At 37.6% G+C, this 26,199-nt stretch overlaps 1 protein-coding gene across 3 annotated transcripts in view; it reads left to right on the forward strand.

Annotated features, from left to right (window-relative positions):
- Window positions 1-26,199, forward strand: part of LOC144067843 (neurexin-2-like) — a 163,873-nt gene that overhangs the window by 98,912 nt on the left and 38,762 nt on the right. For all 3 annotated transcript variants that reach the window (XM_077591839.1, XM_077591840.1, XM_077591841.1), the window contains 4 exons: window positions 21-402; window positions 3,344-3,534; window positions 3,683-3,856; window positions 5,173-5,292. In XM_077591839.1, the coding sequence (XP_077447965.1) occupies window positions 21-402; window positions 3,344-3,534; window positions 3,683-3,856; window positions 5,173-5,292 (867 nt within the window). The remainder of the gene's footprint in view (window positions 1-20; window positions 403-3,343; window positions 3,535-3,682; window positions 3,857-5,172; window positions 5,293-26,199) is intronic.

Genomic DNA, 26,199 nt, shown 5'->3' on the forward strand with positions numbered 1-26,199 from the left:
CACCGTTCGCCTCTCTTCAGGCTTCATGAGCGGCGCTCACACTCGCTTAGAGTTCAACAACATCGAGACGGGCATCATGACGGAGCGCCGATTCACTTCGGTGATCCCTTCCAACTTCATCGGCCACCTGCAGGCCCTCTCCTTCAACGGCATGCAGTACCTGGACCAGTGCAAAAATGGAGACATCTCCTATTGCGACCTGAACGCACGCTTTGGCATGAGGCACATCGTGGCCAACCCCGTGACCTTTTTAACCCAGGCCAGCTACTTGGCATTCTCCACGTTGCAAGCCTATGCATCCATGCACCTGTTCTTCCAGTTCAAGACCACCAGTCCTGATGGCCTCATACTCTACAACTCTGGAGATGGGAGTGACTTCATTGTGGTGGAGCTGGTTAAAGGGTGAGTTTAACTGTCTATGTCAGGGGTAGGGAACCTATGGCTCGGGAGCCACATATGGCTCTTTTGATGGGTGCATATGGCTCTCCACTAACCTGTGAGGTAAACTATGGAAACTGCTGGTGAGAAAGCGCAGGAATAGGAGCGTTACGTTAGTATTATGGCATTGACACTACCCCAGCACCTTATAATCATTTTTTTCGTGGCCGGATGATTCGCCTAAAGACGTTTCGCCGACGGACGTTTGACAGACGGACAGGTCGCCGAATGGACGTTCCACCGAACGGGCATTCGGCCGAACGGCCGTTCGGCCGAATGACCGTTCGGTGGAACGTCCATTCGGCGACCTGTCCGTCTGTCAAACGTCCGTCGGCGAAACGTCTTTAGGCGAATCATCCGAGTACCATTTTTTTTCATTACACTCTTTTGCATGGATTTTCTCATTGATACTCATTGATTAGCAACAATGTAACAATGTTGTCAAAAGAATTCAGAGACTTTTTGTACTTTAAAAGTGGTGAAGTGACTAAAAAAGGCACACTTTTTCATGTATGTTGACTTTTAAATTCGGAGCATGGCTCTCAAGGATTAACATTTAAAAAATATGAATTCTTTATGGCTCTTTCCATCAAAAAGGTTCCCGACCCCTGGTCTATGTAGTTAACTGAAAGACCTGGTTACACTCTATTTGAATGCTTCTAATGACAATACCACATAATCATGGCAGGAGTAGAAATGGATGCTTATGATCGTTTCATTTGGTAAATTATGTCACTTTTGATAGGAAATTTATATTTCTATTGACAGGCTTTTGATACCGTCATAAAAGTCATTCAAATAAAGCCAACGACCTTCATATTCTCATTTGGTAATATTTTGCACATTATGAAACTTCAAGACTCTTAAAGTTAAGGGCTCTTATTATTCTATCCATCCATCCAGTCAACTTCTATCTTGCTTGTCATCATTAGTTAAAGAATTACGAGTTGGCTGAAATTAGCATTCGTTTTAAAATGGTCATGAATAAAAAATAAAAACACGAACATCTTCCATCAAAATTGACATATTTCCCAGTTAATTAACACTATCCAGCTATGTGAAGGCATGATTATTTTACAATAATTATCTACAAAGATTTTCTAAAATATGAAACTGATATTTTATTCAACCTTCACGTCACCAAGTTGGCCTCACTGAGATAAAACAATATTTTTTGAATGGATACTTGCAAAAAGACACAAAGTAGCAAAAATAATACACAAGGCTTTAAGCAACTATTCTGAGTCATAGCGAGAAAGACATTTTCCACATTCACATTCTGTATGGAATCCTTCCTTCTCGTATAATTAATTCAAAATGACAATGTCCACCAATTCCACCTACAAAAAGAAGCAAAAAGTAAATATTCCAGGGTGGATTCACCTGTGTCACCGTGTCAAAAAGAAAGCACTTCTGAATGTGTTCTGCTCCACCTTCAAATGTTCACAAGCGTTTGGTCACCTAAGTGGGGGAACTAAGGGAATGAACATGAAGGCTGTTTTGAGTTTCAATAAGAAGCAGTAAGCAAAGGTATGCTTTCCCACGGGTAAACATACACCACCATTCCTCCGGAAGCAATTAGTTCGTCTGAAGTCCCTCTTGGCACCACAGCTAACTCCTTCAGAGAAAAATGAAGGCTTTAGAACATTATTGGCACTTTTCAGGTGGCTGCCTTTTTGGTGTAATGGAGCCACTTGCTGTTTGCAACTCTCTCATCGAATATAAATGAGTATATTTTTAAGGTTTTCATTCAAGACTGAAAAGAAAGCAATACATTTAAATTTGTGTAATTACTGCACTGTGAGCAAGAGGTTAGCACGTCCACCTCAAAGTTCTGAGAGTGAGGGTTTTTTTCAGGTGCTCCAGTTTCCTCCCACACCCCCAAAACATGGATGGTTGGCCTATTGATAACTCCAAATTGTCCCTAGTTATGAGGGTGTGTGAGAATGGTTGTTTGTTTCATTGTGCCCTGCGATTTGCTGGGAACTAATTCAGGGTGCCTACTAGTGATGTCTTGATTAGATATTCAATATCAGTATTTTTAGAGTTTCGAATTTTGTCACAAGGTTGGATCCAAGCCAGTTGTAGCCTGTGTGTTCAGTATCCTGTGTGGTATACTGTGTAAAAGATTTTTTTCACATTAAACTGAGCACAGGGCTCATTTTATTTCGTAGACTTTCATATAGTGTGTGTCTGGATATATATATGTATATATATATATATATATATATATATATATATATATATATATATATATATATATATACATATATATATATATATATACATATACATATATATATATACCTATATATATGTGTGTGTATGTATATGTGTATTTGTATGTATGTGTATATGTGTGTATGTATGTATGTATATATATATGTATGTATGTGTATTTGTATGTATGTGTATGTGTGTATGTATGTATATATATATATATATATATGTGTGTATGTATATATATATATATATATATATATGTATGTGTATATATATATATATATATATATATATATTTATGTATATGTATATATATGTATGTGTATATATATATATATATGTATATATGTAAGTAATATATCATTATATATATATACACACACATATATATATATATCATTATATATTTACACACACACATATATATATTTATATATATATATATTCCTTCCAGGTGTCATCATTATGTGGTATTGTCATTAGAAGCATTCAAACAGTGTAACCAGGGCATATATAATATATAAATAAAGTCAGTGAGGATAGAGTGCAGCTCAGCAAAAGCTATAATGAGGACAAGCAGCATAGACGACGGATGGATGGTCGTGACAAAAAGATTGCTCGATTCAACAAATCTAATGAACAACGAACAGTTGAAGAAACAAATGGCGGTGTCGTTCTGCAGGTTCATACATTACGTCTTTGACCTGGGAAATGGCCCCTCGCTGATGAAGGGAAACTCCGAGAAGCCGCTTAATGACAACCGATGGCACAACGTGGTCATCTCCCGTGATAACGACAACGTGCACATGCTTAAGATTGACGTTCGCACCGTCACGCAACACGCCAACGGAGCCCGCAACCTGGATTTGAAAGGTACATTATTAGTAACTTTGACATACTGAGTACTCCTGTAGCCTTTTGCAAAGCACCACTGTATATGAATATGAGTTAGATTTATGTCATTCTTTTTCCAAAGACTTTGACAGAGAATGACCTTCACAATCTGTCTTCTATGTTCAAGGGGAGTTGTACATTGGAGGTGTCGGGAAGAGCATGTATAGCAGCCTCCCTCGACTGATCGCATCGCGGGAAGGTTACAAGGGCTGCTTGGCATCTGTGGATTTGAATGGAAGACTCCCTGATCTGCTGGTAGATGCCCTTCAGAAAGTGGGCGAAGTGGATCACGGCTGCGGAGGTGAGGCGTGACCTACTAATCTCAACTGTGCGTGAAGTCCCATTTTCAGTCTTAAAAAAAACATTATTTCCTCACATTCATTGCTCTTCTTTTAATGTGGAAATAGTATATTTCCAACAAAGTTTCACCAATATACCTCACAACAAGAACCACATTACATTCCGTAATAGCAGGGGTTCCGAACAAATTAGACACAAAGAGCAAACATTTTAAACTATGAGAGTCAATGAGCCACACGACGCAGTGACCTGCCAAAACAGACACACACACACAATTAAAACCATATTATTCACCATAACACTTTCCTCCCCTTACTGATTGTTTTTAATGGACCCTGAAGAAATTGAGTGTGTTTTAAGATGGAATAAAAATAAGAGAAACATGAAACAAGTAAAAGAGCCACAATATATACAAAATGTGATAAGAAGCAAATTGGTAATTCTTGGTCACAACTGCAGCTCTCGTCTCTTTTTCCTTATTGGACAATCCTCAGATGGCCGCCAAGTGGTTAGTAAGATGGTACTGTAAGATTAATTAATGAAGCAAGCAGCACTGTCTAACTTGCAAGGCTACTTACTGGCTCATTATAGATGTATATAAATGTGTGTGTGTATATATATATATAGAAATCGTATATATATATAGATATATATATATATATATATTTATATATTTATATATATATATATATATATATATACATATATATATATATATATGTATATATATATGTATATATATATGTATGTATGTATATATATATATATATATATATATGTATACATATATATGTATACATATATGTATATATATATATATATATATATATATATATATATATATGTATATATACATATATATATATATGTATATATACATATATATATATATATGTATATATACATATATATATATATATGTATATATATATGTATATATGTATATATATATATGTATATATATATATATATATATATATATATATATATATATATATATATATATATGTATATGTATATATGTGTGTGTGTGTGTATATATGTATATATATATGTGTGTGTGTATGATGTGTATATATATGTATATGCGTGTGTGTGTGTTTATAATCACGGATGCCATTTTTCAAACCCTTCACATTTGATTTCATTGAAAGCCCTAAATATCCTAAAAAAAACAGTTGATGGAATATACACAGGCTTACAAATGTCCTCTGCTGAGGACACATTTGAGCTACTGTTAGTGGGGTACTTCAGTTCAGACAAAATGAAGGGACAACCTTATAAATCCAGTGCGTTTTATGTGTCAACATCCCTCAGGACCCAGCACCACTTGCACAGAGGACTCCTGCCACCACCAAGGTGTGTGTCTGCAGCTATGGGAAGGCTTCTCCTGTGACTGCAGCATGACAACTTACGGGGGGCCATTCTGCACTAACCGTAAGTCCATTTTTTTTGCATTCTGCGATTCGGGAAAAAAAAAATTCCTTTGACTTGTCACCTCGGTTTGCCCCTACAAGACACTAAAAAGAGAGGAATCTTTCATCTCTATTTATATTTTAATGCTTTCCCAATGAGTCACGGCAGATGTCTGCATAGATTACCTAAGACGTTCGCCTTCATGGCGCCCACAGCGGGTGTCATGGTCACCAAAGCACTAAACTGGTCTTGTAGTCTTTTTGGCGACTGCTGTTTTGGGAAATGTGTGTTGAATTAATTAGCATAGAGAGATAAAACTGCCATATTTTGTGTCCGTGTTGCTTGTTTTGTTTTATTAATTGGGCTTTGGATTCTTTCCACATGTTTGCAATCATTTATATTTGATCCAATTTTATGAGTGAATTCATTAAACCTAATTATGTTCTGACAGATTTGTTTAATGTATTCAAAATTTCAAGATGAATACAGATTTTTCTCAAGAACAGATCTTGAATCTTAAAAATATTTCTGAAACAGTGCATATTACTTTACTGTATTAATTTACACGTCGGCTGCCATTGACAAAGATGGATATTCATTCAAAATAGCTTGAGGTCAAAGTCCTTAAAGAACGAGAAGTGTTGCTGATTTGTGATAGTGAATAGCTGAAAATATTTTTGTTTATCTTGGGGAAATGAAAAGGATTTAAATTGATATGCACAAAGTGTCCAAAATTTGCATTTTTGCATAGTTGATTTTCATTAAAAAATTAACAACAATTGAATCCACACTAGTCCCCGGGATATTGTGCTAAAGGTAAAACTGAGGTTAGAAAATACAAAATACATGTTTTACTGCAATATAAAAGTTACAAGTTTAAGTAAAGGTTTTCAAATTTAAAAAAGTTAAGTAGCAGTGGTACGAACGTTTCCTGCTATAGCCTTCCAATAACTTCTAACCCAAATTTGATAGATACTGACAAACAGTCCAAGCATAAAGTCATTTTCACTCAATTTGTCCCTTAAATAACTTGCTCCTTGACTTCTTTGTTTGTTATTGCTCGTTCTCTTGATCCTAACTGAAAATCAATAGCCTGATCTCTTGTCTAATCCACGTATTAATCAACCTTTTCATTCTCCTGCCTCAAAACTGTGCACCTGGAAAAACTCATCTTTCTTTCATGTTGGACTTTTTGGGTCAGTATTGAATAAACAGCCATATTGTGGTTGATGAGTGAAACTTTTGAATTCAAACTAAATATTTGGAAAGAATCGAGTTGGGCTGTGGTGACTGTGTAAAGATTTGGCATTGTTTTATTATTTCTCTTGTTAATTCCTTTTGGATATCTTAATTTTTTTCCACTAGTATGACAGTGGGTTGAAAAAGGGCAGGAATTTAACTCCTTTTTGTGTGTGGGGGGCGGGGTTGTTCTTAGAGGTTTATTTTGTCTATTTGGAAATATAAACCAATTAGTCTAATTAGAACTACTGGATTAAGCAGAGATTTCATCCATTGAGAATATTGATGATGACATGTAGCCTTTGAATACAACAGCGAAATATGGCATAAAATTCCGAGTAACTTTTGCCTCCTGGCAAATTGGATTTCAGAACTGACTTGTTTTTGTAGCTGTGTCGTGGTTAGTAGACTAAAAGTCATGTTTATCCGACATTCTTCTGCATAGAGTAGACCAACGGTTCCATATTTTTTTGCAAAACATACTTTATTCCACAACATGAACCAAGTGTAACGATTTTTCACAATAACTATCAAAGATTTCATCCTGATATTTTCGGGAGTTTTATTTTGACTGGTAGATTTTGAGTGAGCCTCTTCTTTAGTGACAACTGGTGTAGTGCTATCATTAATCAATTCAATTATGTAATTTGATGAGGAAAAAAGTTGCGAGCTCATCTGTGCCACTTCGATGAATCGTTCAATTGAAATGGTTTGTTTTGAAAGTGTTGTATTTGGTTTTATTGATTTGAGAGGATACACTACCATCTGGTGGCAACAGTGTAATGACATAACTCTCGTCTTCTTTACTATGAGCATTGTGAATGAGCAGAGTAAGCTTCAAATACACAATATAATGCAAATATCATATAAAACAATAATTATCTATGATTCTTAACCTTTTCTTGTCAAAGAATTCAAATAAAGTAAACCGGGTTCTAGAAGTGCTACATACTGTATTGGGATTTTAATTATAATATGAGTACTATTACTATTAAAGACATGTTTCTTTGTTTTACATCTCCTAAACCTTTTCTCCAATACATTAAATGCTTGTTAGCCGATTACTCAATAATCAAGCTATTAATCTATAAATGAATCCATAACTTAAATAATGAATAACTGCAGCCCTATACAGGTATCTCCTGTTTGAAACATTTGATAATACACAGTATAACATGTTGCTCAGTGTGTTATGCTCCCTACCCACTGAAAGAAACTATTCAAAAGAAAACTCTCATAATTTTACCATTTCCGCATAAAACAGTAAACTGTATTTTAAAAGACCTTAAAGGTATTGAAAATATTAAAAAAACATGATAGTCGTCTCAGCTCGTCATATTGCTCAGTAATGGACCAGGCGATTTATTTATTTATTTATTTTTTTTTAAAGCAGCCCTTTGATGTATTTTTACCTTTGCCCATTTTCAATTAGTTGGCCTCCGTATTTGTGAACTCAGCACCCTCGCTCTGCTCGTGACCTGCTCTGAGCAGGAGGGCGGTGGACCAAGCACGTCATGCTGATTTTTGGCATCAGAATTCTATTGTAATGCTGCACTCCGTACCTCACCACTTTTCACTCTGCGGGACAGCCAGATGCAATATTTATAGCAGATGACTAAAAACTCCAAAATCTTGCAGGCCATAAGCCATCTTTTTTAAACAGTTTATATTAGTTCGGCATATGCATAGTGTGATAAAATGCTTACTTAGTAGACTTACATGCATGCTTCATTTTTGTCGATTTTGATTTCTACCGGGAGTGCTAATTATTTGTTGATAATCACTATCTCACCTGATTGGAGGTTCAAAGAACATACCATTAAAGCATTCTTAACATCTGATTTTCTATAAGTGGTGCTCTAGTGTGCACACACACAATCTAAATGGGAATTTTAAATGTCTGCCTAAGGCTAAACCATCAGAGCACTAGCCCCAGCGTGTACAATAAACATGAATATTCCATGAATATTGAACTGGCTGACTTGAAGAATATTCTATATCCTGTTTTGTCAATTACAATGACTTTGAACAAATTGTTATGTCTACTTCTATTGATCTGGATGTGTTTTGAAAAAGGCCATCTGGAAAGTGTCGGAGCAAAAATTGTATTTTGACTGTTTGTAGGGATTCAAATGTTAATAGGGAATTCAAAAATATTTCTGCCAGCTGTTTTTACAAATAGGGATATCCTGATTGATGTTCAGTAATAGTATCGGAACCCAATATGGCAATTTTTTTGCAGTATTGGACAGTATCGGATTTGGTTACAACGCATACAACATAAAAATCTGCAATCTGGTGAGGAGCAATATGATTTTATCGAGAACATGAAAACAGCAGTAGGTAAAATGATGATGCATGGAAAGCAATTTATATTTATGCCAACAGAGTCTACTAGCTTGTCAATTGGCCATAATTTTGCACAAAGCCATGTGTTCCACATTATGAGACTGCCATGCTTTCCTGTGGACACAAAAGGCAATTGGAATTATTGGTATCCGGTAGTGTTGCAATATGCTTTGAATATTAAGTGTTTCTGTCAAAGCAAAATGCATAATAACTATAATTTTACACCATCTCAAAACATGGTATCATACCATTTTTAAATATAGTTTCAGGCAAGAGCTGCCTTTCGCTTGGGGTCTCATTGCCAGCCAATTATATTGTTTTTGAATTGCATCCACCCATTTTCTTATATTGCTTATTTTTATTATAGTTGTGGGTGGACGAGAGGCAGTTTACACACTCAAATTCACATTTATGGACAATTTAGAGTTGTCACTTAACTTAAAACGCATTGTTTTTGTGTTTTTTATAATTTCATAGCCTGAAAAAAAACTGAGACAGACTTGTTATATCCTCTACTACAACACCCTCCTCTTTACATATTCTTATTTTATTTTTCATCACGCTCATTTTTGTAATTCTTAGGTTATCATTGCTTTCGTTATTTTCCATGTGCTCGAAAGAACGCAGTGTTTTTTTATACAATTTTTCTATTAAATGATTCCCTTCGCGAACCGAAAGCTGCAGACTGCAGGCTCCTGATTGGGTATCTAATATTGTCATTAAAATAAATGGGGATTGGGGCAGTCAGAGAATGATGCTGTGCTTCTCTATAAGTTGTCATAGCGATGGAAAATGTATTTTAGGGGATATTGGCTTAGCTGGCTGAAAAGAAATGATGACTTGTAATTTCAACTAGATGCTAACTAAGACACTCAAGTACTTTTATCAGGGAGCAGTTTGTCCACTATTATGTACTTAATAGTTGCAAGACATGTTTAGCAATTATCTTCAACCATAATGTATTAATAACAAATCTATTAATTCCATTTAAAAGGGTCTTGACATTACAGTAAAGACATATGGAGGTGGTATTTGTGTTGAATTTAAAGCGTGGTCAGGACGCAATTTTTAGTCTTCCATTTTTGTCAGATTTCGTCCCATTTTGCAGGCGCATGTATAACGGGAGGTCCAATGATTATAAATCAGTCAATATTTTGTCTCCTCTCACCACACGTGAATCTATCTTGTTCAGTCCAGACGGGAAATTGCACCTGAGATGGCTTTGATGTAAGTCAACAAGGATCCACCACCTGAACAGTACAGCTGCCCATTTATAAGTCTGCATTTCCTTGTGATTGTTTTATTCCCATGGAGGGAAAGACAGATGGTAAATTGTACTTTTTGCCCGAGGGCGTGGAGCCAAGTTACACGAGTGCGGTGTGACTGCCGCTACCTTCTTTTTCTATTTTACATGCCAGTTAGTGGGCTCTTTTATCTAGCTTTCATTTCATTTATGTCAAAACTACAATGGCATAGTTTATCTATGGCAATGTTCCCTGTCGGCCCTCTGAAACAAATTTTGTTTTATGCATATTAAAGTCCCATTTGAAAGTGAGCTGTGCAGGAACCCTACAGGCCAGAATAATAATCCAGGCTAGGATTTCTGCTTTAATCTGTTTTGAGACTCAAGATCCAAAACGTGTTTCCAAAGATGCATAGAGTGCTGATCTATTGGGATAAAAACAGAACAGACTATCTTGAGCTGTAATAATAACAGGTCTTACCTTTATATTGGGCTAATTACTGAATGGCTTTATTGTCATTATACAAGCATACTGAGACATGGAAACAAAGGCTATACCTATAGTAATCGAATGAAATCACAGTAATATATTATCCCTCAAAAAAGGATGTTAACTCTTTCAATAATTCAATACACCATCGCATCGTTCATTTGCTGTCAATTGCTCCCAGTTCAAATCAACTGCACGTCAATCGCCGCTAATGAGTTCATATAAGAATAAGTACTTTTCACAAACTGAACACTTAAATTTGCACCTTACATTATTCGAAAGCATTTAACATCAGCAAGAATGATACTATTGAAAAAAAAACAGTTTTTTTGTGACAGAGGACGTCCAGCTCTTCTCCTAGTATCATTTCATGCTCCTACAAACTCGCAGCATCATTTTTAGTGCAGTATGCAAATTGCTGTATTAATGGAGCCTTTTAAAACTTGGCTGAACATCTGTAGAAATGATAGACCGCCACCACCAACATGTACTGGAAAAGCCACTGATTCTCTGTTAATAGTGGGGCTTAAATTCAAATCTTGACAAAGCTCAGACTCCCATGCTTAAGTCAACTTGCATATGCATCTAGAAACTTTAGGTAGTCCTTGAGTTACGACCGGATTCTGTTCCTACGCTGGCAACATACCCCAAATTTCCACATGAGTCGAAATAAAGTAAACTACAGAATTAATAAAATAAAAATAAGCTCCAATATGCTGTGCTTACAATTATTGCTGAGAGGTAGATGGAGAATTTGGGTTTTCAATAGAGTGTTTCCAACCAAAACATGATTACTGTGATACCAACAAAATCAAACCAACTCACCATCTCGTCCAACCCTTTCTCTCTCACTCCAGTCAGACACGTGGTTCACTTAAGGACAACCCAGAAAACACAGCACCCAACACTTCATCATTGCGACATGACGTGTTGTGAAACCCGATTTATTACATTACTGCCCTATTTTTGAGGTTAACGTGAACTGGATGTCGTTTGACTTTAACTGTCAGCGACATAAGCTCTGCGTGACTACAAAACTGCTTTTTCCAACGAACAAGGAAGCCCTTTTTGCACAATGTTTTAACTTTGATCTGAATGTAGTATCTTTTTACTAAAGTGCGTCGCTATCTTTCTCTGTTCTTTTTATGAGTTAAGCTTCGTTTCCATGGTAATTGCCATTCCTTTGGCTGAATGTAGAAGTCCAATCTTTTTTCTTTGGGGCCATGTGAAAAAAAGGAGGGTGAAAAAGGCAGAGATACTCCCGGACTACACACAGACAGACTAGCGTTAAGTACTAGATAACTAGAAACTATGGTGCTGGGGAATATATGGCAGTAATGCAGTGTAAAGTCCCAACATTGTAGGTCGAGGACATAGTGACCCCAGGACTCCCTGTACTGTACATGTCCCATGACAAATCCTTACTGGGTGATCTAGGTCAACTGAACTGCATTGCTAAAGAATTCCTTTAATATCGTGGAAAATGTGGCCTTGCTGACTGTTGCTGCTTTGAATTTATTGTAAAAGGTCATGGGAAACATTACTTCAGTCATTAGTATTTACTTTTCACTCAAGAATCACCCATCCAGCATAGACTTTGCTGGAGGCTTGTTACGGTAATCGACTCCAGAGTTAATTAAAAGCTCTGCATTAATTTGGCACTCATCCAGAATACAATGTCCCTCTCATTCATTCTTGTTGGCACTCTTCCGTGCGTAAGTTGCTCCAGGACTCGTAAGCATACAGACAGACGCAAAGGCGTTTTCTTACTGGAACTGCGCCACTGCGCATTGGCATTAAAATTGGGGAAAAGCCCAAGGTAAATTTACTCTGGTATTTGTTTGAAATGTGGAATAGTGGATGTATTGGTGTATCGCTCAACTGTTGGATTTGAATTAGTTGTCTGTCTGTCCTTCTCAAAACCTCCCGTTAATATTGCAGAACAAGTCATTGGTTTGCAAAAAATATGTATACAAAGATTCCAGATGTATGTAGTCAAGGTCAAACTTTTTTGCGTTACTCAAACAGCCCGAAAACAACCAACCCCTTAACCTCCTAAGAACCAGACTCTTGCAAGGCATGCATTTTTATTTTCTCTTTGATATGTAGGCTAATTGGGACCTGATGAGTGTAGAAAAACAAAGGATTATCTTTTTACATGATGCAGTTTCTGAGAAATATGATGTCCACATCATAAGTGGTGCATTAAGGTTCATAATTTAACATTGTAGTCTTGTGACAACAAAAATGTAATGTCCACTCATGTGGACGCTAGGAGGTTAAATATCTGGATTTGTTTTCTACTTTAAGCAGGTAATCGGTCAATGAAAGAATTGACTATGGATTTTTGAAGATAGTGTAGATAGATAAGTGGGTAGTAAAATTTTTTGAAAATGAAATTAGTACCTTGACATTTCACCACAGTGCACGCCCCCAGAATTCAAGCTTATTGAGAACACTCCGCTGGACGCAATTCCTTCTAGACCCAGTAATTTACTCAGCATGTCCCAAATGAGGTAGTCATTGTAAAATATCAATTTAATACCTCAATGTTCCATGCGACAACACTATGGGACACCATTTCGTCAAGCATAACTGCTCTGTGCCAAAGAGTGTCACTGACTTTAAAACAGGTCAGAAATCTCAGTTCAACTACTAATAGATTTTATGATTGCTGACAAGCATTAATCTTTTCTGATTTACTGTTTGTGAAAGGTCTAAATATAAATAAATGGTCACAGTTTTCAAATTGGATTTGGAACGAGGCCCAACATCATCCATTTTAAAGGTCAATAAGTTGGGGTATGTGATCATGTTCACTAATTCTCCACCTAAAAGGGGAGCGATAATACCTAATCCACTTCAGGTCATCTGTCGTCTCACGGAACTTTTTCAGTTTCTCAGCCTTTTAAGCCCGAGAGTAAAAGTTCTGACATTTACACTGATGTAAAAAGAAGAATAGTACCTGAGGCAACTCATGTCTCTTCAGTTTACTTTTGCTGCCTTGTCCTTGCTTCTCACATTAAAAAACCTGATGTGATGATGTGTTGCACTTTTTCAAGCCGGAAGGAATAGTTGTGTGTGTGAAAAAAAACAGGTTTGGTACCATTTTAGAGCCAACACGTATGAATTTGGGTAGACAGGAATAGACTTTGGTTCACGTGGACCTGTTTTGTGCTTGATAAGTAGCTGTGGGAGGCTGCTATAATAGAGGAAGGGATTAATAAAAAATAAATTTAAAAAAAATCAAAAATGGAGGAGGGGGAGCTATATCTCAGCAAATTACTCAAACCCAATTATCCAATTCACTGGCATGGGTGCTCGATGGAATTAACAGCACACTCTTCACTTTCTGGTTTGAAGATGAGACTCTAAAAATGAAAGATGACAAGGTTATATCATCCGAAGTTCACATAATAGAATTAAATGTAAAATTCCTTTAAAAGCCTCTTCTGGATTGGTATTTATTACTGTTATCCCTCGGTAGTCACTCGTTTGGAACCAAACCAAACATTACGGGAATATTTCTGCCAATCAAAGGAAAAAAATCACTTTTACGCCCCCTTTAAGAATCATCACCTTCCCCAATTAGAGAGGCGGGAAGGCACCTTCCTCTCTTTGTAAGGGAATGCCAATAAAGGCCGACCAAGACCGTTGTCAGCCATCTCCTTGTCCTAATGAGACACTCGTTGTCTCAGTCTTTAATTGCACCAGTTAGATCCCGGCATGAAAGAGGCAACTAATGACAAAATCCATTTAAACCATTTTTAATAGTGTTTTCATTCAGTTGAGCCCCTTCGTCCAAAGGCCCCGCGCAACCTGGACTGCCCGACAGCCGACGGTTGTAAAAGAAAACCCCTTTTTTATATTTTATTCACGGCTCATAAATGGTCGTCTGCGTGAAGTCTTTTCTTTGAAACTAAGAGCTATTGCAACGCATACTTAATAGTTGGGAAATAACACAGCAACATGTATTCGACAATGGGAATGGTGACTTAATGATGATTAGTCATACGTTTCCATGATTCATTCTGGATATGCAATATTGGTAGGCGTGGGTGGTTGTTTTAAGAAAGAGTAAGATGATCAGCATTGGTGTTCACACGTCATACCGCCCTGGTTTCAATGGTACATGGCACCGATCTCATTAGAGGCATCCAAGCATCGTTTTATAATCTCCAGTTTACAATCTAGTTGGAATGGGCCACAAAAGTATCTCGAAACCTTAATGATCATCAGTCCTTGGTAAGACAGATTGTCAATAATTGGAGAAAGTTCAGCACTTGTGGCTCCCTAGCTGTGACCGTCCTCTAAAAATGATTGCAGAAGCACAGCACAGAATTCTCAATAAGAAAAATGTTAACATATCGTAGAAATCGTGAAATCTCTGGAATGTAATTTCTCTGCTGACAAGTAAAACGTTAAACAAGAAAAGATCCTCATGGACGACATTATGGAGAAAACATTTGCACTAGTTTTTCTTGAATGCCCAAATGGATTATTGATCTTATTTTTAATGCTATAGATGAGTGTATTTTATGTGCAACATATAAAAAAAGTTTTCATATGCTCGGCAGCTTTTTCTACAAAACGATCATATTAATAATTCATTGTTGTTCACTGCACTATATGCAAATTTAAGTATGACTGTTCAAAATTGGCTGAAGTAGCCTGTTGTGCATTGAGTTGTGTTTTTTTATTTAACCAAGTCACTGCAGGAATCCATATATTTGGGAATTTGGAATTCGGATCAATGTTCTCTTCAATGCTATAATACACACGGCTGTAAAAAATTATGTTCAAAGTTCATGGTATTTGCTAACTATTAATGATCAATTACTGCCCAGTTGTTTCATTAATTGCTAGGTACTTGATTTAGTTTCTTCCAGTGGTGTGCCGCCAGGGCCTTCAAGGCCTTCTCTGCTGGCCTAAGAAATATCTGAATCACAGACTGATGTTAATTATATTTTGTCCATGAATAATTCCAAATTGTCTGTTAGCTTCCTTTCGTTGCTTTCCCCCTGGTTGCACTGCTTCCAGATGTGTTTTCATATTGAAGCATTTACCAATCACATTTCAGCCATTATTTGTTGCCAGGGTCAGAAATCTGCCTCAAGGCCTTCACAATCATTTCTGCAGGCTCTGCTGCATTAAACAAGCGTCAATAAGACTGTTGCTTTAACCAATCGATTCGATTTGGTGACACCAAGGCCTTCTCGCAAGTGTAGGGATACGTCATTGCCTTCTCGCAGGCGTAGGGATACGTCATCGCTTTCACTAACTATGATTGGCTAGTGATAGAGTGGACTAGCCAGAGCTACCAAACTGTATCTGGAGCGAGCTGCACTAGCAAATATATTGTTGTGTTGATTTAAAGCCATTTTCAAGAAAAAAAAGCTGGACATCATTAAGAAAGGTCAGAGAACTCCAAAGCAAGTAAGCCTGTCACCACCGGGAACGAACATTTTCAGCACTAAATCGAATAAAAACGTATGCCAGAAATACGATAGGACAGGACAGGCTCCACTTTCAGCATTAGCTTTGATAGCGATAGAAAAGAAGGAGGAAAGAAAGGAGGATGGATATTGTGTAGAGGTAAAAAGGATTTTTGGTGAGTAAAATATGACTATATTCTTAAATAATATTTCAATTGTATGAGGTTATTATTGATGATTTGTTATGTGTCGCAGCCGTTTGCTGCAGTAGAGGTTTTATAGCCATAAAATAGTTTTTGAGGGTTGAATTGATTCCGTCAGATGAAGGCGTCGCTAGGAAATTCACGGACCGCCACTGGTTTCTTCATATGATATTATTTTAGTTTCCTCTACTCTGTTTGTTTGGATGACCTTGGATTTGATGAGCTGCTTCTATATGACATTGTTTGTAAAGTGGATGCTAACCTGTTCTGATACATACACTAACGCACTTGATAAATGTATGCGCCAAAGTGTATAATTGTGTCCCGCAACAGTTACAGCAACATGTCAAAATTAGCAGTGAACGAGCTAGGTTTATTCATACCAAGATGCTAGGTGATCTGAAAAAGAAAACGGAAGGGGGGAAAGAGTTTGTGGCCTTAAGCATCCCCTCTTATGTCCCAAATAATTTCTGAAATAAGTGTGATGCAATTGATGGAAGTGCGATGCAGGTGAAAGCACTCCGCCCTGCATTGACTTCTTCCTCTGTACCTCCCTCGTTGAGGAACACGGCAAGATTTATTTAACACCCACCACACGCAGCAGCTGAACCTAGGATAAATGGCGGTCTGTGCCAAGCTCTCGCACCCCACCCACAGGGGGGTTCTGGGCATCCCGGTCAATCCTGTGAGGGCTGAGCGGAAGGGGAGAAAGGTTACATTCAGTTTACATCATAAAGAGCAGACTGAGTGCACACAAAGAGCCCCTCACATGGCGGGACCCGCATCTGCCCATCCGTCTGTCTTCGTCCCAACACTCGCAAGTCACACTACCCCATACATGATTTAAACGATGTTTCTCCAACATCCTCGATGCTATCACGTTGTTTTTGTTGATAAAATTATAAGTACATGCAATGACAAATCTAAGCATTGTGCTAAATTCACAGCAGTGGCCCATAATATGTACACTGCTGCAAAACAAAAGAAGGGATCATATACCCTGGTCCTACTCATTTATGACAAGATACTGCACGGTATTTTTCATGCATAGAGCAAAAACCTTTGTGTTTTAGGCTGGATAAACCATGCAGAATCCACAAAGAGAGTGCAGGCTCCTACCAAGGCAACCTAGTTTCTCCCTTATTTCCATGGCAACCCTAACTGAGCTGTGTTAACCTTCCAAACACTGGATTACAATGCATTACTGCAAGTCAAATAGGCTGCTGTAAAAGGACTCAAGCGTTAGCATAGTGTCTATTTTTTGCTTGGTAGCACGACTGTGACATTATTTTTAATGCAGAAAGTTGTATTTTAAAGAAATAGCGGTTCCACCACCACTTTTGTGAACCTGCAAATGGGAAATGGGAAGACACCAAGGTGAAGCTATAAAATATGCATTAGTGTTTTAAGATTTTATATTTATCTGTGTAAATGGTGGCTATTATTATATTTCTTTAGATTTTGGAACTCTACAGGCTATCCACCATTATATTGGGATTTATTTTGTTATTCAGTCCTACGTGTTGGTTTCCTAAAGTCTACTACATCTTAAATGATAATCACATATATTCTAATGCTGAATAGTCCATTTAAGTTGAAAAATAGGTCATTTAAAAGATTCCTTTCACTCCCAGCCAATGTACTTTATATTTGGTAGTAGTTATTATTTAGAGTAGTTAATGAGTTTTAAATGTTGAATGATAAATTCAAGGCGTACCCCACATACTTAGCTGGAAATAATCTCCTACAGGACCCTGCAACCCTTGTGAGGATAAGCGCAAGGGGAGATGAATGCAATTTAATTAATAAACTACATTATTTGTTGACTACAAATAATTTAATTAGTCTGTAGTGACAATTCAGCTAGCAGCAGTGTTATGCGGTTTAAAAATGTGCAGAAAAATTCAAATAAGGTGCTGAGACATCCTGCATACGTTTGCTTTGGGATGTTAGTAAGGCTGCAATGCTTGTATTTTACAGTAATAATAAACTGTAAAGCACTATATTTATTTTAAATGCTCTGTAGAATCATTTCCAATGTGTTCCTTTTTTCTCTGGCACTGACCAATTCGACTTTCAGTGCTTCTTATCTCCTCTCTATTTGTCAACACCCTCGATATTCTTGGCTCTCTCCTTGGTCACCGTAAAATAAATTCACAGCAGAGCAGAAAAAATGAAGAATTACACCTTGTCCTCGCTGCTCTCTTTTATTTCTGTTCCAGTGTTCACTTGCATTTAACTACTGTATGTTCAATAGATAGGGAACGTAATCGAATGGCGCATCCTTCCTGAATTGCAGGACAACATCTCCATTATACATTTTTCTTTCTTTCTGATGCAGGATGCAAAATTGCTAATGATTTTTTTTAAAATTATTTTTATAGGATTTATAATTTCTCTCTCTTGCCTAAATTAAAAAGTGTCGAGTGAAGACTAATAGTCAACTTAAAACCACATTTTCCAACAGCAGCTGTTTTAACAAAAACTTAAGATATCATTTTATTTAGGGCACTTTTTTAAGAAACATTCAATCAACACAATACATGTATCTTTTCAGCTGTACTTAACGATAGCTAGTATTGAATTTATTTTAACAGATTTGAAAATATAGTACAACCTTGAAGCTTTTGTCCACCTCACAAAAAAAGGGTCTGTTGGTTTTGGAACTGAAATCTAAAACTAGTACGGGCCCAATGCCACCTTGTTTATTCGTACCATAGATTAATCGCCAAGGATGGTTATGAACATGTGTTTTAACCATGTGCAAGTAGTAAACTCGCAGACCACCACATCACTTTTGCTCAAGGCGGATTCAATCACGGGTGTGAATTTGAACACGACTATTTCCTCATAAGTTTCTATGCTTGAGGCTGTCTTTTTTTATTGTAAATGTCCTGGCTTCTTTAACGGTGGATAGTATTGCTTGAAAGGCTGTCTCGAAAAGACTGCATATTCTCTGGTGTAGAATGCTGTGTTTTGTTGTCTTTTTTAAAATTAGATCTTCTAATCAGTGTTACATTTGCTTAACTTTGCTGGAGACCATGCTAATTGAGTTTTCCACTCGGTGATCCTATCAATGTTAGTTTTTTTTTTAAATCCTTCTTTTGTGTTGACGCTTATGTTCAACTTTATTCCTTCATGGACAAAACAGGGCGGTAATGACCTCTGATTTCTGTATTCCGGAACAGTAGGTAGCGGTAATGACCTGATTTCTGTATTCCGGAACAGTAGGTAGCGGTAATGTAAAAACATCTTTGCCAGTGAAGGGGCCGAAAATACCGATATTGTCCAACCCCTTCTTTATGTAACAAACCTTTTATACATGACTTAACTGTGGTAGACACTTTACATGAATCGAGCCACGTTCATTAGACACAGTGACTTAAAGCGGAGAAGAAAGATGACACCTGGTAGGAATGCACTATTGAAGGTTTCATGCATTTTTGTGTTTCCGTATGCACACAGAATGGCCATGTAAACAAGGAATTGAAATAGCAGAAATATCCCATGTTTGCGCTTTTGCTTAAGATTGTTGTCGTAGCCTTAGTAGTGGAGTTTTAATTATCTTCTGATTTACTGGATTGGATTGGATTGGAACTTTATTTCATCCCGTATTCGGGAAATTTCTTGGTTGCAGTTGCAAGACAGACTAAAGACACACAAGACATTGTAGACCTAGGTAAAAAAAATGTTTTGTTTTTTTTAGTTTTTAGACCGCATACACCTAATATGCATGTTTTTGATTGTTGTGATTTGTTCTCTGGCAATGAGCTGTCTGATTTTAAAGGTTTGGGTCAGATAAGTGGAGTCAGATGTTCAAGAACCCTTTTAATAAAACTGAGAGATAAAAATGCTTGGGAGAATTGTCAGTAGATATCTTTTCTTAGTAGCGCATCTGCGCTGTACTTCTTTAGCCGAGGCTAGTCAGCTCAACTTAACAAGCAAATGGAGTCTATTCATGGCAGCGCCATGTGCAGCCAACAATGCGAAGAGCTGTCACATGCGGTGGCTTTTTAGGAGAAAATATATGCCGTGTGGGGAGGAAAGGAGGAATACCATTTAATTAAAGTGGAAAGGAGAGCTTGTGTGCATTTGTAGATCCCTGTAAACATTTTTATCTGGGTACTTGTACTAACTGTACAGTGACTTCTCCACGCTGTCTAAGTGTTTTTTTTTCGTTTATGTAATACAATGCTTTTTGTTTAAACATTTGTGTCTAATCTGATAGTTACATGTGTTGTGGTGGTTTGCTTCTCAGCTCTTTCACCATTCTAAACCCTCCACCTCATTTCACGCAGACTTATTTTAGGTGTTGTCGCTTTGAGCCTAATGAAATCAACCAAACATCACAACTGCAGGCTATGCCTTTCAGAGCAGGCTGGCATTATGAGTAATTAATCTGAAAGTGCTATGATTAATCCTGCTACTTTATCGCCTCGGGTGAGACTGCGTGTCGCTGCAAAATCTCCTCCAACAGATCCTCCTGAGAACAAACAGTGCAATTTAGGTTTCTTAAATCGGCCCTACGTGTCTTCTCACATTCTATCACTTTTTTTTAATATAGCCTTTGGTACATGGTGCTATTATAAATGGCCCATTGTAGCAAATTTGCTTGCCATTTGCTTGTTGTTACACTCAAATTAAACGGAATTTTCTGTCCTTTTTAAAACACTTAATCTCATCATAAAATTCGAGAGCTACTCAAGATATTAGCCAATCTCAGGAAACCTGATTATGTCATGGTTTGATTGTACTAAAACTTCTAATTTGTTTAAAGTGACTATAGATTAAAAATAGTGTGATTTATATTTTATTTAAATTTAAAATGAGCAAATGTATATGCAATGCAGCTATTAGGCATTTATTTAAATATGTTGTTGTTATATTCAACAAAAAGTATTTAAAGAAATAAACTAATTAAAACAAATAGGTCATAGCATTAAACCCATGTTTTAATTCTGTAAATATGCAGAAACGTTAAAAGAGCAACACAATTAATTGCAATTATTATTTACCTATTTATTATTTTATTATGTATTTATTTCTGTATAATTATAGAGTTGACAATGCACCTGAACTAATAAAAAGGAGCTACATTTCTAATTGTTTCTAATGAGAGGGTTAAATACATAAAGAAAGGCTCAGATTTGGTATGAATTTATGTTCATTAAGACAAGGTTGTTAAAAGTATACTTCGAACATGTTGTTAGTAATAACTGAGTTATAACTTTCTCCAGTACCTGTTACAATGACATAGTAACCCATTTTAAATAATCGTACTATACAAACTGTAACCTTTTAACATTACTGCCACTCATAAATTGTCAACTTGAATGGCTGTACCATACAAAAGCTGTACATTAACTATATGTGAATGATTTGATTATGTAAATTAACAGTGACCTGCCAAGCTCCATTGTAAGATGAAAGTACATATAAAGCTGCCTCCAGGATGAATTCTACTCTAATAGTTTTATAGTCTATAGCTGTAATGTTGACAGACGCTGAACACACATGATAAATTTCTCGAATAATCAATTGCGATTGCTTGGGAAAACGAGGCATGTTGACAAATGTACATACTACATCAAGCATGTGTTTGAAGCTTCAGCATGTGAGGGGTGTGTTAATTGGCTACAGTGCTTGAGCAAGAAATGTGGATTAAATAACGAATGACGACCCAAGGTTAAACTCGCCACTGCTTAAATGGCGCCCTCCCTCTTCTTGTTGTCCAGAAAGCTGCAGCTTTCTTCGTGTTGCGCAGACCCTCGAGCATGTCAATTGATTAATGCAAACCTCTCATGCAAGACAGCTCTCACTAAGATATCATCGCTGACGCTCACACGCTCAGAGAGGCTGACAGTCCAACTTGTAGGTCATAAATCATCGTGCTTAACCTCTGCAACAGAGCTTTGCTGGAAATAAAGCCCCCTGTTTTATTCTGTGCTGGGGGAAAAATGTTTTCAGTTAGAGCAGAGGCAATTCTATGACCTTTCAGAGCTGTGAGCTAAAATTAGGATTGGTTAGGGCTTTTGTCGGAATTGAAACCGTCTTTTTCTTTGCTGTCATTAAGGGATTATTTTCTTAACTTGTATTATTGCATTTGCACACTAAAAAGCCACTGCAACCCTTTCCTATTTTAGCTTGGTATGAAGATAATGACAGGGTTGTTCAATTAACAGTTACAAAAGAGGTCAGGAAAGGTTCTCAATGGAAAACTGATGGCATGAATTCAATTTATTAAGTCTCAAAAAGATGCTCAACTGACAAACTGGATAAACAATAGCTTTTTCATCGGTGGTGTTTTTAATGCAATTGTAATGTCCAGTTGGCTAGACACCACCAAGACCAAAACATTTTATATTCCCTTCGAGTAGTCTGCTGGCAGGGCCGTTTTAGAAAGATAAGGAATTGAAACATAAATTAATATTTTGAGCCATGCGAAAACAAGTCTGTTTGTTTGCTGTTTTTCCTTTTCACACAACTTTGTGACTATGACTTCTCTCCTTACTGCTTGCCTGCTTCAAACACAACCACTCACTCCACTCACAAGGCTGCTCAGAATAACGCATTTTATCGATTGAGTCATATCACATAGGAGTTCAGATGAAGCTCTGTGTATTTTTTTTTCAGACATTTACCATGACAAGAAGAATATTTAGCAATTCTAAATCTGGATGTCACTAATAGTAAATTGAAAAATTCTGAAATGTCTGTGAAAATACAAACGGACTGTGTCGCAGTTGGAAATGTAGGCTCGCATACTCATGGTAATTTAATGTCACCTGACAATGCCAGATCTGAATGAAAATATCAACATGTTTTAAATATATTTATATGCTTTTATCGAATTGAATTGAAAGCTTTATTCTCATTATACATAAATACTTATACATACTTTGTATATTGTATTTTGTACAACCAGATGCATTCCAGGTAAAGCCCAGCCAGACAGTAATGACATACTACATACATACATTTACAATACAGCCAGGCTGTCTGCCAGTCACAGCAAAATGGTGTGCGACACACCCATGCTTCCTTGCGCCTATGGTGGGGGTTACAGTGTTGGATCACGGATGCGGTGAGAGGTGGGCTGGGTCATTCACTCCCGCAATCTACCAAATCAGTTGCCTTTTCTGGCCACTCTCTCGTCCAACGAAGGAGATCAAGCACCGCGTCGAGCTTGTGGTTGATCCAGTAACCTGGTCACCGCGTTCAGCTTGCGATACAGCTCCCCATCTGACCTTCAACAGCACTAGTAGAGGCTTCAATACTCCAATCCAAGGCCATACCGACAGATTCGCCAGGACTCGATCTTCCGAGCTCCCCAGGAACTCATCATTTTTCAATGAGTTCCGCCTGGACAAAACAGGTTCTCCTCTCCCAGCTCCCCTTTCAGTCAAAAATATTGAAGGATCAGTTCACTAATTCCATTTTCCATTGAAAGAGAACAATCTCACCCTGTTAAAACAAAGATAAACTAAGAAATACAAAGCCAGGCTGGAGGTAGTCCAGGGAGAAACTGCAAAAGCAGCCGCCTCCAAAGGTATGAGGTATGCCACAGGGGTGCAAAACATGTGGGATGGATGCAGCCCGTTAGAGGTTTCAAGCCAGCCCACAGGCACCTTCTTGTTCATTCATACTGTATGGACAGAATCATATATATGTATACTAATTTGAGTATTTTGTATTATACGCTGCTGATTGAACACTCCAAATTGTCCATAATGTGTGTGTAAATGATTGTTTGTCTAAATGTGCCCTGTGCTTGTACCCTGTCCACTGCCTGAAGTTAAGTGGAACAACTTAGTCGCCAATGCCCCACACCCACTAGGTTTGGCACCCCCCCCGACCCTAATGAGGCGAAAGCAGTTCAGAAAATGAATGAACCAATGAATGTCAATCAAAATGTGTGTTGACTTTGGTTTCAGTAGCATAAAATCCACCTTTGCAAATGAATGTATTCTCGATTGACCATTAATCCACATTATTCACGTTCGTTATACGGGCTGATAAATTTGGTGCAGGCTCTTGTCATTCTAGAATGTGAAGCACGAACCTTCCTCTGTTCTTTTTTGTTCAATCAGCGTCTCTGGCCCACAGTGCCCCACCTCCTCCTCGGCATGAGTAATAGCCTGCGTCGACTTCTTGTCAACGTGTGAGGTGTTGCCGCATGGCTCGCCTCTGTCCTCCTGTTTCCATGCGTGTCCTTTCAAACGACTAGGCAATCCCAAGCTGATATCTATATCGACCGTTATTTAGCTGATACAGCTGCAGTCCCTCCTTCGCCGCTCCCTTTGCAAGGCTGGACTCCGCCAGCCTCAATCCTCCTTCTTTTTCCTCCCCATTACGGCTCTATTGTCAATAATGGGTTCATCTCCAAGTGTCGGCGTTTTCCAATTCAACCTGTCGCCGCATTCACGCCTCTAACATTGAAAGAAGTAAAGCCGGTTCCTAAAAACTGTCTGGATTTTTCTGAAGTAGAAATGCTCAGTGCTAAGGATATGTCCTGCATGGCTGAGCAGGAAGAGAGCCGCTGAGCTGTAACTTGTGTATAGATAGGAGGTGAACATGACGGGAAAACATTGGCGCTAATTGATTAGTTGAGCACAAACAGTAAAGGCTTGCGGAGCACAATACCTTGAAATATTTACACTGTCACTAATGAGGCAGCAGTGGGAGTGCATTTCTCTCCCTCAAGGTGGATCATATATTTTTCTGAATGCTGCTCTATAGGAATGAACGATTTGGGACAAATAGCCAGATGGAGTGTCTCTCTGAAATATGTGGTTGCCCTCCAACTTCTAACATCTCTGCTCCACTACAAGATTTTGGAGTGTGACTGTAGAATTATTTTGGTTGTGAGTCAGAGGTCATCGATCTTGGACAAGTAGCAGCTATACTTTGTTCTAAAGTGGTTCAAGGCAGAGCTCTCAAGTTCTTGCATAGCAAACAAGAGCTATTTGGTTTTTTATTGTTGCAATTAGTACAATTTAGAAATGTATTTCCATTCATCTAGGTCTTTCCATGCACATTGGTTCAGATTGCAAGATTTTAACAGAAGTGTCTGTCCCTATTTTGGAAACAAAATGTGTTTTCCTTAACTGTCATTAACAATAATGTAGGACTTTATTGTTTACCTCTCATCGCTAGCTAGTACTTTTCCATCGTGTCCGCTTTCAGGCACTCATTTGCATAAGAAGTACATAAACGCCAGCTTGGCCATGGCTCGAAACCGTCTTCCGGAGAAGAAGCCTTCATTGTTCTCTTATTTGAGGCCCAGTCTCTTATTTGAGGCCCAGTCTCTTGTGCAATCAGAATTTGTGAAATAATTCTTTCCTGGCTTCTTGTTCAATTGACTTTACTAAGTCTTATTTTAATTTGCTACGAATTATCATAATTTCCTGTTCATTTAAGAGAAAATCAACTCACATGAAATCAAGCAACGGATAGAGGATCATTCAGGAAGACACTTCAAGTTGTTTAACTCCACTCTTAGTTCAAGCTCTCGTTTTTTTTTTGTCAAAATACCTTTTTTAAAAGGGTAATAATAACATTGCTCGACACCAAAGAAAACACCTTAAAATGTTATTGGGTTTTATCGATCTGGGGGATCTGGATTCATCACATTCTCATTAGCTACAAAGGTTAAAAGATTAGATGTATACCATATGTACTTTTTATCTCTGTGTAAACTGATAGTCATTGTAACTCTGCATTTGAAGTGGTCCTAACCCCTGCCCCACGTTTGAACATGATTATGCCATGGTGGTTTTGTTTTGTTTTGTTTTTTACTTGGGGCTACTATGGATTGTACCCGTCAAATTCCAAATGGCAGTATAAATAAATGGTATGACCAGAAATTGGAACGCTGGCAATACTTTTGATAAATGTAGCTTGGCCTACGTGACAGCTCAACCCTATTGCAGTTGTGACATTTTCTAATGAATCACACTGTTGTCTGTT

This window comes from Stigmatopora argus, chromosome 22 (assembly GCF_051989625.1).
Source record: "Stigmatopora argus isolate UIUO_Sarg chromosome 22, RoL_Sarg_1.0, whole genome shotgun sequence".
In the NCBI taxonomy this organism is placed as follows: domain Eukaryota; kingdom Metazoa; phylum Chordata; class Actinopteri; order Syngnathiformes; family Syngnathidae; genus Stigmatopora; species Stigmatopora argus.